Consider the following 12,583-nt stretch of genomic DNA (forward strand, 5'->3'; position numbering starts at 1 on the left):
AATTCTCCCCGATAGTTCGAGAAGCGTCTGCGAGACGATATTGCATATTGCATGTCCGCTCTTGACAATGAACTAAAACAATCGGAGCCTTTCGGATGTTTTGACTAGTCGGAGGGTTCCGAGCTGACAAAAATATCATACAGTAACGTAATGTACAAAATATGTGAATGGAGGGCGAAGGACTGCTGTGTTATTAGGCGCAGCTTTATGGGCCAAGTTCTGGACGGCTAGTGGTATGCCTGATGCCCTTGAGAATGTTCATCAGGCAGCATTGGAATACAATCCCACAAAGTGAGTTTAAGAAGTGAAGGCTTTAACCAAGTAGCTCTTACGTAGCAAGATGGATTAATCATAGAAATTCCAAGTAGACTACGATCTACACTTGGTGAATGTATATTGATAGTCCCGTTTTGTAAAAAAAAAAAAAAAAAAAAAAAAAAAAAAGAAAAGTGGAAGCTTCAGTGACCAAATTGGCAGTCGGCATGATAATTGAATTACTAGTTATTGATCCTTTTTCAAAGTAAACTGGACCTTTTGGCAAGAACCTGGCACTCTCGTAAGTTAATTCATCTCGGGGCCATTATGAATATTCCAAGGTTGGAAGGACTACGAGGTTCGGTTACATAAAATAAGGGATAGCGTATGGATTTGATCTAGCTTGATTCCAAAAGTGCTATAGCAGCAAGCTTTAATCTCCAGATTCGATCAACAGCCTGAGTAAGGAAGGCTCATGTATTTCATTCTCGTTTATGCCTCTCTGTTCTAATATAGCGCTGCAAAAACATTCCGTGGCACCACTTTACGTCACTGCATCAACAAGAGCTTACTGTTCGTAAACCTTCTTGAATGCCTGCTCAAAATCGGCAATGATATCATCGATGTGCTCAATGCCCACAGAGATACGAATCATGTCTTCCGTGACACCGGAGGCTGTCTTCTCCTCAGCGGAAAGCTGCTCATGTGTCGTCGACCAAGGGTGAATAGCCAGACTCTTAACGTCACCCACATTGGCCAGATTCGACACAAGCTGCAGGGTGTCAACAACCTTGCTTCCTGCCTCAGCACCCCCCTTGACTCCAATGCTCAGCATACCACCAAAGCCGCGCTTCAGATATTTCTTAGCCGCAGCGTGGCTTGGGTGCTTCTCCGAGCCGGGCCAGAGGGTCCAGCTAACGTGCTGTGGGGAGGCTGCGAAATACGCGGCCAGCTTTGCAGTGTTCTCTGCATGTCGCTCAGCTCGCAGGCCCAAAGTCTCAACACCAATTATTAGTTGTTGCGCGGCAAAGGGGCTCAAGCAGGGGCCGACATCGCGGAGCATTTCCACACGGGCGCGCATAATGAACGAAGCTGGACCGAATGTAGGCCAGTATCGAAGGCCGTGGTATGCTGGTGATGGCTCGACAAATTCCGGGAATTTGGCCGCATTCTTGCCCCAGTCGAATCTTCCGGAGTCGACAATCACACCGGCAATAGTGGTTCCGTGTCCACCGATCCATTTGGTGGCTGAGTGGACGACGATGTCCGCACCGTGCTCGATGGGGCGGACAAAGTAGCCACCGGCACCAAGGGTGTTATCGACCTAAATAGTAAGATGATATTAGCGAGGTGTCCTGCTTTTGAATTTTCTCCCCTCATCCCCTCTTTTTATTTTCTTTTGTCTTTTCACTTTTGGCTTGGGATAAATTCAACTCACAATCAAGGGGATACCATTGTCGTGAGCAACCTTAGCGAGGGCCTCAAAGTCGGGAACAACATTGTCTGGATTGCTAATACTTTCGATGTAGATGGCTTTGGTATTATCATCAATGGCCGCGGCAAACTCGGCAGGGTCAACACTTCCGACAAACTTTGTTGTCACGTTGAAGCGGGGAAGAAGCACGTTGAGCTGATTGTATGTGCCGCCGTACAAATGCGAGCTAGCAACGATATTGTCACCAGGTCTGGTCAGGCTAGTCAATGTCAGATACTGGGCGGCCTGACCAGACGCGGTCGCAAGCGCAGCAATTCCACCCTCGAGAGCAGCAATGCGTTTCTCAAAGACGTCATTGGTAGGCTGAAAACGTATACTTTAGCCTCTATTCCTGCATAATTGAATAGACGGAATTAGGGGAAATGGTGATGATTATTTGGTGACTAACATTCATCAAACGGGTGTAGATGTTGCCCGGTTCCTGGAGGCCAAAGAGTCGGGCTCCCTGGGCAGAGTCATTGAAAGTGAAGCTCTGGAAAGATAGAAGTCAGTAACCAGTTCATTGAAGGTCGCGAAAATGATTGCGGTTAAGGGAAATGACGTACAGACGTGGCATAGATGGGGACGGCAGTAGATCTCGTAACGGGATCAGGCTTGTACCTATACAAATATTGGTCAGCTTCGACAAGCCCTGTGTTACTAGGAAAAATTGGATGAATGATTCTAGGTACCCGGCATGAAGCTGGATAGTTTCAAAGTTTTTCCAGGGTGTCGGTTCCATGATGAATAGCTTTCTGTGTTGGATTTAAAAGGAGATGGAATTTGGACAAAATCGAGGAGACGAGTTTTAATTTGGAAGAGACGATACTTCCTTTATCCACATATATACTATTTAATTATATAGAAGTAGACTGACTGCATCGTATACTTTGATGTCCCATCCGAACATTCGGAGACTTGATGACTTCCGGGCCCCGGACGCCCGAATGGTGCGAACGAAACCTTCCGACCACACCATTATTGCCTCACCGAAAGGGTCTTGAATCATTTAATTTTGGTATATTTACATAGGATTTCTAAATTGTATTTCTCGTAGCTATCGCTCTGTCTTATAGTTCAAAATACGATGGGTTCAGTCACTCCCTCCCCGGCCTATGGTCAGCGACTGTTACCAGTGGAGATTGATAAGATTGCTCGGGACAACCCTGGTCGCGTGCTCTTCTATATTCCCCGTAACAACCAGCCCTCACAGGGATACCAGGAGATCACGACAAGCATATTTGCCAATGCCATCAATAGGGCTTGTTGGTGGCTCGAGTCTGAAGTAGGAACAAAGGCGACACCCAAGACGATAGGCTATCTTGGACAGAGTATGTCCTCCACATTATTAATAGACATTGATTTGTGGAGTCTATATTGATGGCCTTCTGCTCGTTCAGATGATATTAGATACTTCATTCTTATCCTGGCGGCGACCAAAATTGGCCACAAGGTATGATCCCGATATCACAGATATCAGTCCTGCTATCTTCGCAACTGACAGTTTACTAGGTTCTACTTTCTTCACCACGTAATAGTGTCGAGGGTCACCATTCCCTTATCAAGGAAGCTGGCTGCGAGCTATGGATCACAACGCCGGGCGTCGGCAAACTCAACTTTATACAACTGCCTTGTATCCAAATAGCTGCCCTTGACGAGCTCCTGGACCCCAGTGTTGTGAAGCCATATTCATATGAGAAGCAGTGGGAGGAAGGACGTTTGGATATTTTGGCGTTGCTTCACACAACCGGTTCGACCGGTATGCCACGACTGATACCAGTCACACTAGCATCCGTGGCCTCTGGCGATAGACTTCACTTGGTAGAGCCTATCGGAGGAAAGATGCCCAGTCTGTTGGAATGGGAAGGCACAAGGATGCTAAATGCGATGCCCTTATTCCATGTAAGGACTCACAAAGAAAATTTGCACCGCGACAAACAGAAAGAAGCCAGAAGCTAACTCAGAGGTGTTTCCATATCATTAGGTCGCAGGTTTGAGCTTTGGCCTTTTCTGTGCCGTCTTTTATAGATGGAGTGTCGTATTCCCGACGCCAGGGCCAGTCATGCAACATGTCATTGAAGAGATTCTAGACAACATTGATTGTGACTCGGCTTTTCTCTCGCCAATTGTTCTCATGGACATTGCCAAAACACCTCGCGTGTTGGATAAGCTCGCTAAGCTTAAGTTTATCACGGCCGCAGGCGGCCCAGTCCCGGCCATTGTTGGCAACATTGTTCACCCCCGTGTTCCTCTCTGGCAGACTATGGGTATGACCGAAGGACTACTAGTGCCGTCCGTAATCACTTATCCGGATGAGTGGGCGTATTTCCATTTTCACCCGTGTTGCGGATTTGAAATGCGACCGTATTCAGACACCTTGTTCGAGCTGGTTTTCATCAAGAAAAAGGAACTGGCTGCTACTCAGACAATTTTCCTGACCTTTCCCGACTTGGATATATATGAAACCAAAGACTTGTACTCGCGTCACCCGACGATTCCCGAGCTGTACAAGTACGAGACACGCAAAGATGATCTTATTGTGCTATCGAACGGTGAAAAGTTCAACCCCTTCATGGCGGAAATGCAGTTAGCTGCCCACCCTTGGCTGTCAGCCGCCTACATTACCGGACGAGGGCGCTTCCAAGCGGCCGCGTTACTCAACCCGGAAGAAAGTCGACAGAACGAGTCAGACAGTGCCATCATCGAAGCGGCGTGGCCGGCCATTGAGACTGTCAACAAAACCCTGCCGGCCTTTGCTCAGGTTCATCGCAACTTTGTCAAAGTTGTGCGTACACCTTTTCCGCGTACCCCCAAGGGGACATTAGCACGTCATCAGATAGAACCGCTCTTCGCCGATGAGATTGCCAGCGTGTACCAAGACTCAGGGATTTCCGGGTCTCCAGCCTCGCAGGCTACCTCCTTCGAAATTGATGGGACTAGCGAGGTGACCATTTGTGCTGGCCTCCGGGAAGCAATTCAGATAGTGTCGCCAGGATTGGGGCTCGAACAGATCAAAGATGATGAAAGCCTTTTCGAGAACGGGTTCGACTCACTCCATGTCGTTCGACTTTCCCGACTCCTTAATTCTGCTTTTCCCTCTTCTCCCATGCAAGTAGAAGTCGGCACAATATATGCTCACCCTTGCATCGCCCAGTTAGGAAATATCCTGTATGCGCAACTGCAGAATATCCGTCAAGGACATCGGGAGACAGAACCAGTGGACCTTCAAACCAGAGCCGTATCTCAAGCGCTTGCCAAACATTTACCGGCCTTTTCCATGCCTCGGGAAGGACCCAAGGAGCATGTCATCCTCACAGGCACAACGGGGGCTGTCGGCTCGTATCTTCTGGACGCTCTGTGCAAAAACGATCGAGTCGCCAAAGTATGGTGTTTTAACCGCAGCAGTACAGCGGATGCAGCTTGCCGACAAGCCGAGCTAGCAAGGTCGAGGGGGCTTTCCTTGAATTGGAAGGGCAAAGTCCGCTTTGTTCAGACGAATTTGACATCTCAAGCCCTTGGTTTAAGCCGGGCGGATCTGAAAGAGATCAGAGACCAAGCAACGATCATTATTCGTGAGTTATATCCGCTCTTCCTCCCAGAATCTTTCAAAGTTCTATGTAGCCTGCCAGATCGCTAAATATTTATGTTGACAGACAACGCATGGGAAGTAAACTTTAATCTTCCGTTGTCCTCTTTCGAAACGCAGTTGAACGGGCTTCAGAGCCTCGTCCAAATTTGCACCGAGACTCGGCAACAGATCCGCTTCTTCTTTGTTTCTTCCATAAGCGGCGCCATAAACTGGCCAACTCATCTCCTGGGCCCTATACCCGAAACCAAGCTGACCAACCTAGACGCTCCGATCAACGGATACGGCGCGTCCAAGCTCGTGGCCGAGCACTTGCTCAGCAAGGCCGCCCAGGCCGGTGTGTTGCGCCTCTCGGTCCTGCGTATAGGCCAGGTCGCTGGTCCCGTTGTAACGCACGGAGAAGGAAGTGTATGGACGCGTAGGGATTGGGTGCCAGCAGTACGTCGTCTCATTCTTTCGCATTTGCCTTCTTCCATAATCAGTGTTTTAATCCATCAAATAGATCATAGACGCTTCAGCATACCTGAATAAGCTACCCGCCACTCTGGGTTCCGCAACAGTCATCGATTGGATTCCCATCGACCTGCTGGCCGAAGTGGTGGAGCAACTGATCCATTCGGATGCGAGAACAACAACCGCCAGCCAAGAAGACGAAATATATTACAACCTCGTCAATCCCCAGACAAGCAGCTGGGAGTCACTGGTATCGATCATACATGCCCGTCTAGAAAACGCTTTGTCACCTGAGAAGGTGCAGATCGTGCCCTTCTCCCAATGGCTGGACGACTTGCAGAACGCCGAGGAGGCGATCGTCCAAGAAGCGGAGAAGCAGAATGGGTCGACTTCATCACAGACTACAGCTAGCCGAGCGCAGACGGGACTCAAGCTATTGTCCTATTTCCGGATGCTGGTGGAATCATCTGCATCGGATGATGCGCCCAAGCCAGCTCCATCTCTCCTGAACTGGGCCGTTGGGAATGGCTTGGCGCGAAGCTCCGTCTTTGCCGATCTGACACCTATATCTCCTGCCTGGTTCGAGACGTGGTTGGACCAGTGGGGATACTAAAAATAAGAATGCGAGTAGAGCGTGATATCCATGTTTGCGAAGTTGCTACGACGCGTCACAACGGCAACCATAACCAACGCGACGAGTGGAGAACACGGTGCCTGATTTATGCCTGACTTTCCGCCTCACCAGATGTGAAGTAATGTGATTTTTTCTTTCTTTCTTTCTTTTGCCATCGAAATATTTTCTCTGTGATCTCTGACGATCCGGGATCATTGCAATTTACTGTTTCATTGACTCGCGATACATATTTCCAACCAATTTCGTTAATAGTCATAGTTAACTTGTCTATAGGCTGTTAGGTAATTTGGTATTAATGGAGTCTTCTACCAACCCAGAACACTACTAGGCCACATACTGCACAATACGTCCACATGTAGACACATATTCGCCGGGTGGGATTTTATGTCACTGACTCCCTGGCAAGGGTATCCCAAAATAAAGAAGGGTCGGGCAGGATCCGACACTAAACTGCCTGGGTTTCTGTTAGTGTGTTGTGTCACCATGACCCCGGCGTAGGATTCGCACAGAATCGCCCTGTACACCCGGGCCCTCGTATAAATAATCTCATGAGCGCCTACTAAGTACAAGTGACAGACGGGGCTAATATGTCTATTGCTCTATGTGCTTCGTAACACCGACAAAAGCATCTCTTAGACAAGTCGCTAAGAAATCCAATTCAGGGGGGGGGGGTGGGAACTATGACAAAACATGAAAGAAATCCGATCCTATACTCCAGATTTCAATATATACTTATAATGTACCTACAGTCTTCGGTAATCCTTCAGTAAAAGCGGAGAAATACATGGCGTATATACAAGGTTGAAGAAAGTTACCCACTATAGATGGCCGTTCTCTTGATAATATTGGGCTCATAATGATCTATGTACCCTGAGCCCTAGAAAGCCACCTTCGCCGAATATTCCTCATCCTCTTAGCTGCAGTGACCCACTCAGCTGCAGGTGGTCTCGACCGTACAACAGGACAAAACGTGACATTGAACTGCCCGTCTCACTGTCACAGAGATCGGGCCTTTAGCTCTTCCTGAGTACCTTGCAGGCCAGACTACACCTTACAAATGATGTCAGACCCAATCAGATACAGATTCACCCAAGCACGCAATTCTAGTCCTCGGGTTTCCCCCCATTGGCAATAGTTTCTATATGGCGAATGGGTCATTCCGTCTATGAAATAACCCCGGACTGTAATGCCAACTGTTGATTTTAGTCCAATTTTCCAGGATATTGTCGATTTTATTGGTAAGTTCATATGACGGATTAGCATGGTGCATCTGACACCGCATTCTCGGGTCATCGCCCACTGCAGCTGCCACGCGAGTTTGACAATCTCTCAATTTTGGGTATAGAGAAGCTTTAGATTCGCTTTTTACCTAGCTCCCGGATTATGTGGCAAGTTCTCTGCTTGAAAACGAAGATCTTCTTTTTACCATTCTGGTGGGATTCAGCAGATTCTTCCACTAGCGTAGCCCCCTCCGAGACCGGTGCTATCCTTCATTTTTGGTTTTCAATTTGTGTATTTTCTCATTCACCGCTTTTCAAACTCCCTGTTGGAGGGAAATCCATTTGGAGGTGGGCCCGTTGTGCATGTAGTCCCCTATCCAGCATTTACGAAGTCCATATTGCGTGTATAATATGGGGCATTGTACCTGGGGCTATAGCCCCTACATGGGTCGCGATGACGGCATACCTGGAAAAGTGGCTAGCTCACAAAGTATGCATGCAGTCATTCGGAGACTATTTGCGATGATGTGGGGAATCGGAGTTCAGACTCGGATAGTCGGAGACGGATGATCGGCGTGTTTTTGTTTTCAGCTCGCACTCTGACGGCTCGACGAGTACATGGAACACACCACCTTGCCGAATGTGTCCGATAGAACCACCGTACACAGATTGTTCACAACAAGCTACAAATCACCTTCCTGTAATTAAATGCGCGTATTTTATTAAGAAACATAAATGAAGAGAGATGGAATGCATGTAAATGAAATAAAGCTTATCCTCAAAAAGTCTGCCTTTGAGAGATACTCCGGAGTTCGCTTTTCGCAATTTGAGGCATTTTAGCTATTACAAACAACTAAAGTTTACGTCAACATGTCTTTTATTTCGCAAGCTGCGGACGCGCAGGTCGTGTGCATCAAAGACCTCCAGAAGGCGGCTACCGAAAAGCTGCCAGATATCTATAGAGGCGAGCTTAAGATTTCCCTCCCAAGGATACACAAGACTTTTTCGGTATAAGAAAACTAATGCTAGATATGGACAGGCTACTTCAACGGCGGCTCCATGGACTGTCTCACGTACGTACTTTTGATTCCGTGTTTTCATTTTCTCGTTTCTCTTTGGGGAAAATGAAGCGACGGGAGCTGTGGGTCTAGAGGAATGTGACTCTAATTACGATGATCAGGCTCGGGTTCAACGAAAGTTCCTTTGATCGCTACCTCCTGCGGCCCCGAGTTTTGCGCGATGTGACGAACGTCGACACGAGCACCACATTGTGGGGCAAGACGGCCGCACTGCCCCTGGGCGTCGCCCCGACCGCTATGCATCGACTGGTCCATGAAGACGGTGAGATCGGCACGTCCAAGGCCTGTGCTGCTCGTCGTGTTCCTATGATTCTTTCCGCTCTGTCGAACGACACTTTGGAAGATGTATCGGCCCAGAGCAGTGATGGCTCGACACCGTATGCCATTCATGTCAGCCCGTTGAACAAGCGTGAAGTCATAAGCAGCATTCTTACGCGGGCTAAAGGTAGGGCGCTCGTTCTCATTCGTGGATTTTATATTAAGTGGTATTTGAACCACATATACTAACAAACAACACCTCCAGCTGCCGGGTACAAGGCTGTTATTCTAACAGCCGATGCTCCGATGTATGGTCGCCGTCTACCGGATTTACGCAATCGGTTCAGTATCCCTCCCGGCCAGACTTTCCCCAATATCAGCGCACCAGGCGTGTCGGTCGCTGATATTTCAGTTAGTATGTATAATAAAGCGGTTTTACACCGCCAGTCATTTATCAAGTTCTTATTTGACTCGTGGAATCAATTTAGGTGCCGCTGCTGCTTGGGAAGAGTATATTCCTTGGCTCCGAACTCAGACAGACCTAGAGCTTTGGGTGAAAGGAGGTTAGTTCAGCCAGCATCAGCCCTAGTTTATGCCCGCGCACTTACTAATCAGTTAATTTCTTATTATAGTAACCTCCAAAGAGGATGTTACCCTCGCCATCAAGCACAGAGTGGATGGTATCATAATCTCCAATCACGGCGGTAGACAACTAGACTCCACACCCGCCACTATCGACTGCCTCCGCGACGTGGCGCCCTTGGCTAAGGGTAAAATCCGTCTCTCCTTGGACGGTGGCATTCATCGCGGGTCAGATATCTTCAAAGCCATCGCCCTTGGCGCGGAGTTTGTTTTCGTTGGAAGAATTGCTATTTGGGGATTAGCGGTAAGATTATCGATTTTATTACATCCTTTCTTTTGAGAAGATACGGTTATGTTCCCATATCAAACCAGCTTCATGATCTGATCTGTCAAATAGTATAACGGTTCAGACGGTGTGGGACTAGCACTGGATCTCCTCATTCAGGAGTTTAAGCTGTGTATGGGATTGGCTGGCTGCACTAAGGTATCAGACATCAGCCCTGCCCATCTGTCCATTTTGCAAAGCAACGGAATTCTAGGCGATGTTTATTAGATAAATTTGTCCGGATACGGTCTCATTGCCGTCAAGTCGGCGGTGCCAAATGAGTATCGAGAATACGACAACAAGGTCAATTCATTGGATTTTATCGAGCCCCATAAATCTGAAACAGGGTATTTTGCATACTTTCGGGTGGCGCTTCTGCTAGTATAAAAGGCCTTCCGGGCCAAAATGCTCTAAATACTGGAATTCGCCCTTACCCCACCCACCCCTGGGGGTCCCGTCAACTTTGACCAGTAAAGTCGAGCTGGCCAATTTGCCACTCGTCCAACAAATCAAATCCTAAGAAATCCTCATACAACCATGCACTATTCTCACTTTGCTCAAATTGAGATGGAACCACGCTGACCTGCGTGTGTGGGGAAGCGTAGGCATCCGCCATATTGTTTTCCTGTGAGTGTGACTGCATAGGTATTTGGCCAAGGCTGTTTGGAGGAACCAAATAAAGGTTTTTCTTGGCGACTATCTCTTCAAATAGTGGTAAAGCTCGTTTCAGAGCTGGAATTTCTTGACCCTGCGTGAGAACAAGCATGGTCTGGCTGATCGATATCCGTGCCATAGAGCGGACGAGATCCGTCTCCGCTGAATCCAGGGCTGACTCGATATGGAGAGCAAGTAGGGCAATTATTGTGGTTACGCTAGTAACGCTTTGATTAGCTTTGGTCTTCTTCCCGTTGCATGGAACAATGTTGGAAAATCAGGGTAATGAAAAATGAACCGGACATACAAAGAGATGGGGAAGTCTAGCAGGTTTCCACTCGCCAATACCCTCCTGGCAATGGTGTCTAACTCCAAAATAGCGGAGTGAAGCCGGTGTTTGGCCCACTCGCTCCACTCGGTATGATGGGACTGTTGCCAATAGCGCCTTATAAGGCGGCATAATATGCACTCAAATCTGTAACTGATGGCTTGTATAGTCAGATAGTACACGTCAGCTCCGATGTTCCCACCCACGTGCATCCTAGCGGCGAGGGTTTTCCGCCATGCATCCAGTGGATGCAATGTTTGCCGAGGATCTTGCTGTGGTTTGCTTGTAATATTAGTCAGACATTGTCCGACTGAATAAGAGTTAGTCATGTTTTGATATCAAATGCGGATATATAATAAAAATAGATTGAATGATAACTTGAACGAAGCGTCGCATAGATCTGATACGTACATATTCGAGACAACTCGCCATGGACAACAGGTAAGGCTCTTTGCTGAGGTGTAGTTGGCGATAGCAAGCCGGATGATTGTTCAAAGATATTATCTTCTTCCGAGTCATCTTCTGTCCAAAGATTAATCGTAGGGGTATTTTCGAGCAGTCGTGATCGTCTGGTATTGACGGATACATGGAAAATGTCTAAAGACTATGTATTTATAATGAATATGATATCCAAATAGTACGATCCAGCGATGGGAAGATAGACGTACATAGAGACCCCACCAGACCCTCTTGTACAACTTTAAGAGTGCGGGGGGTTTATTTTCTCGGATACAGCTATGAGTAATTCACTGCCTTAGTATGTCAAGTGCCAGTCACCATCTCACAGTCAAGAAGTTGAGAAACGTACGAGTTGCGTAGGTCAAGCTTGGTAGCGAGACGGATCGCATTGTGGAACCAGTAGCCAAAGTCTCGGTCGGTCGGATGGTCCAGAATTACCATACACAAGATGATGGATCCTTGTAGCATCAATAAAGGGTCATCTTCAGTCGCAAAGTCATGGAGAAGCTTGGCCCTGGAGAAGAACGACTCTTGTGCAGCCGAGCGGCTATCAAAACCGCAGGCGGATAAAATCTCTGCTGGCGCATGGACACTAGCCGTTGTCAATATGACGTAAAGCAAGAACAACGAGCAGTCACCGGATTGGTAGCCGCGAACGAAAGCACTTCTGTCGATAACGGGCGCAAATGGGTAAACATGGTCAAAATAGGTTTTAATCAAGACATCCCTGTTGTTTGTTGGGTCAGTGGGTCAGCCAAAGACAAAGATCGGAGGGGAAGGATGCCAAGATTATACTGACAAGTGGCGTGAGGGAGGAAGATCAAAAACACCTTTCTTAACAAGATATTCATTGTCACTGTCGTCTAATTGGGGTAGTTTAGTCCATAGACAATTTCGAGGAGTAAAACTCTCTTCTGGGCTTGGGCGATAAGGGGTGCTGGAAGTGGGGTAGTTTCGACCGGATTCGGTGGTTTTTTCGCCAGCATCGTTTAAAATATTGAGGTAAAGCAGATCTGGTTCTGTCTGATGCGAGCCTTGGCAATCCATTGGATCAACATTTGAAGGTTGAGTGGGCTGTTCGGACTGATTAGATTGATTAGATTTCGGTTGCGGTTTTTAATTGGCTACTGCTAGCCGTGGTGGAGAGGGGTCATTGGGCCTGATGATCATTAGTGGGAATTTCGAAGGATTGTCGAAGGAACAGAAAAAACTTTGCTAGAGCAGAATAAACAACCGGACTTAGTCCGATGAGATCACCTAAAACTTACTCATACTT

The 12,583-nt window shown here is 47.6% G+C and overlaps 4 protein-coding genes across 4 annotated transcripts; 2 read left to right on the forward strand and 2 right to left on the reverse strand.

The window, feature by feature from the left end:
• Nucleotides 1–823: 823 nt before the first annotated feature.
• Nucleotides 824–2,471, reverse strand: N7478_002817 (O-acetylhomoserine aminocarboxypropyltransferase/cysteine synthase family protein; the record flags this gene model as incomplete). Its single annotated transcript, XM_056919031.1, has 5 exons — nucleotides 824–1,579; nucleotides 1,694–2,053; nucleotides 2,139–2,222; nucleotides 2,296–2,350; nucleotides 2,422–2,471. 5 exons carry the CDS (start codon nucleotides 2,469–2,471, stop codon nucleotides 824–826), a joined length of 1,305 nt encoding a protein of 434 aa, XP_056782189.1.
• Nucleotides 2,472–2,816: 345 nt separating this feature from the next.
• On the forward strand, nucleotides 2,817–6,381 carry N7478_002818 (uncharacterized protein; the record flags this gene model as incomplete). Its single annotated transcript, XM_056919032.1, has 6 exons — nucleotides 2,817–3,060; nucleotides 3,130–3,182; nucleotides 3,242–3,631; nucleotides 3,714–5,301; nucleotides 5,383–5,753; nucleotides 5,818–6,381. The coding sequence occupies 6 exons, from the start codon at nucleotides 2,817–2,819 to the stop codon at nucleotides 6,379–6,381; spliced, it is 3,210 nt and encodes a 1,069-aa protein (XP_056782190.1).
• Nucleotides 6,382–8,066: 1,685 nt separating this feature from the next.
• Nucleotides 8,067–10,094, forward strand: N7478_002819 (alpha-hydroxy acid oxidase; the record flags this gene model as incomplete). The annotated part of the gene is made up of 7 exons (XM_056919033.1): nucleotides 8,067–8,112; nucleotides 8,662–8,695; nucleotides 8,803–9,146; nucleotides 9,225–9,374; nucleotides 9,448–9,522; nucleotides 9,592–9,845; nucleotides 9,939–10,094. The coding sequence occupies 7 exons, from the start codon at nucleotides 8,067–8,069 to the stop codon at nucleotides 10,092–10,094; spliced, it is 1,059 nt and encodes a 352-aa protein (XP_056782191.1).
• A 229-nt stretch (nucleotides 10,095–10,323) lies between these two features.
• On the reverse strand, nucleotides 10,324–12,354 carry N7478_002820 (fungal specific transcription factor domain-containing protein; the record flags this gene model as incomplete). Its single annotated transcript, XM_056919034.1, has 6 exons — nucleotides 10,324–10,738; nucleotides 10,828–11,158; nucleotides 11,260–11,452; nucleotides 11,517–11,583; nucleotides 11,657–12,034; nucleotides 12,107–12,354. The coding sequence occupies 6 exons, from the start codon at nucleotides 12,352–12,354 to the stop codon at nucleotides 10,324–10,326; spliced, it is 1,632 nt and encodes a 543-aa protein (XP_056782192.1).
• Nucleotides 12,355–12,583: the final 229 nt, after the last annotated feature.

Source organism: Penicillium angulare, assembly GCF_028827245.1.
Source record: "Penicillium angulare strain IBT 27051 chromosome Unknown utg000003l_segment0_segment0, whole genome shotgun sequence".
In the NCBI taxonomy this organism is placed as follows: Eukaryota; Fungi; Ascomycota; class Eurotiomycetes; order Eurotiales; family Aspergillaceae; genus Penicillium; species Penicillium angulare.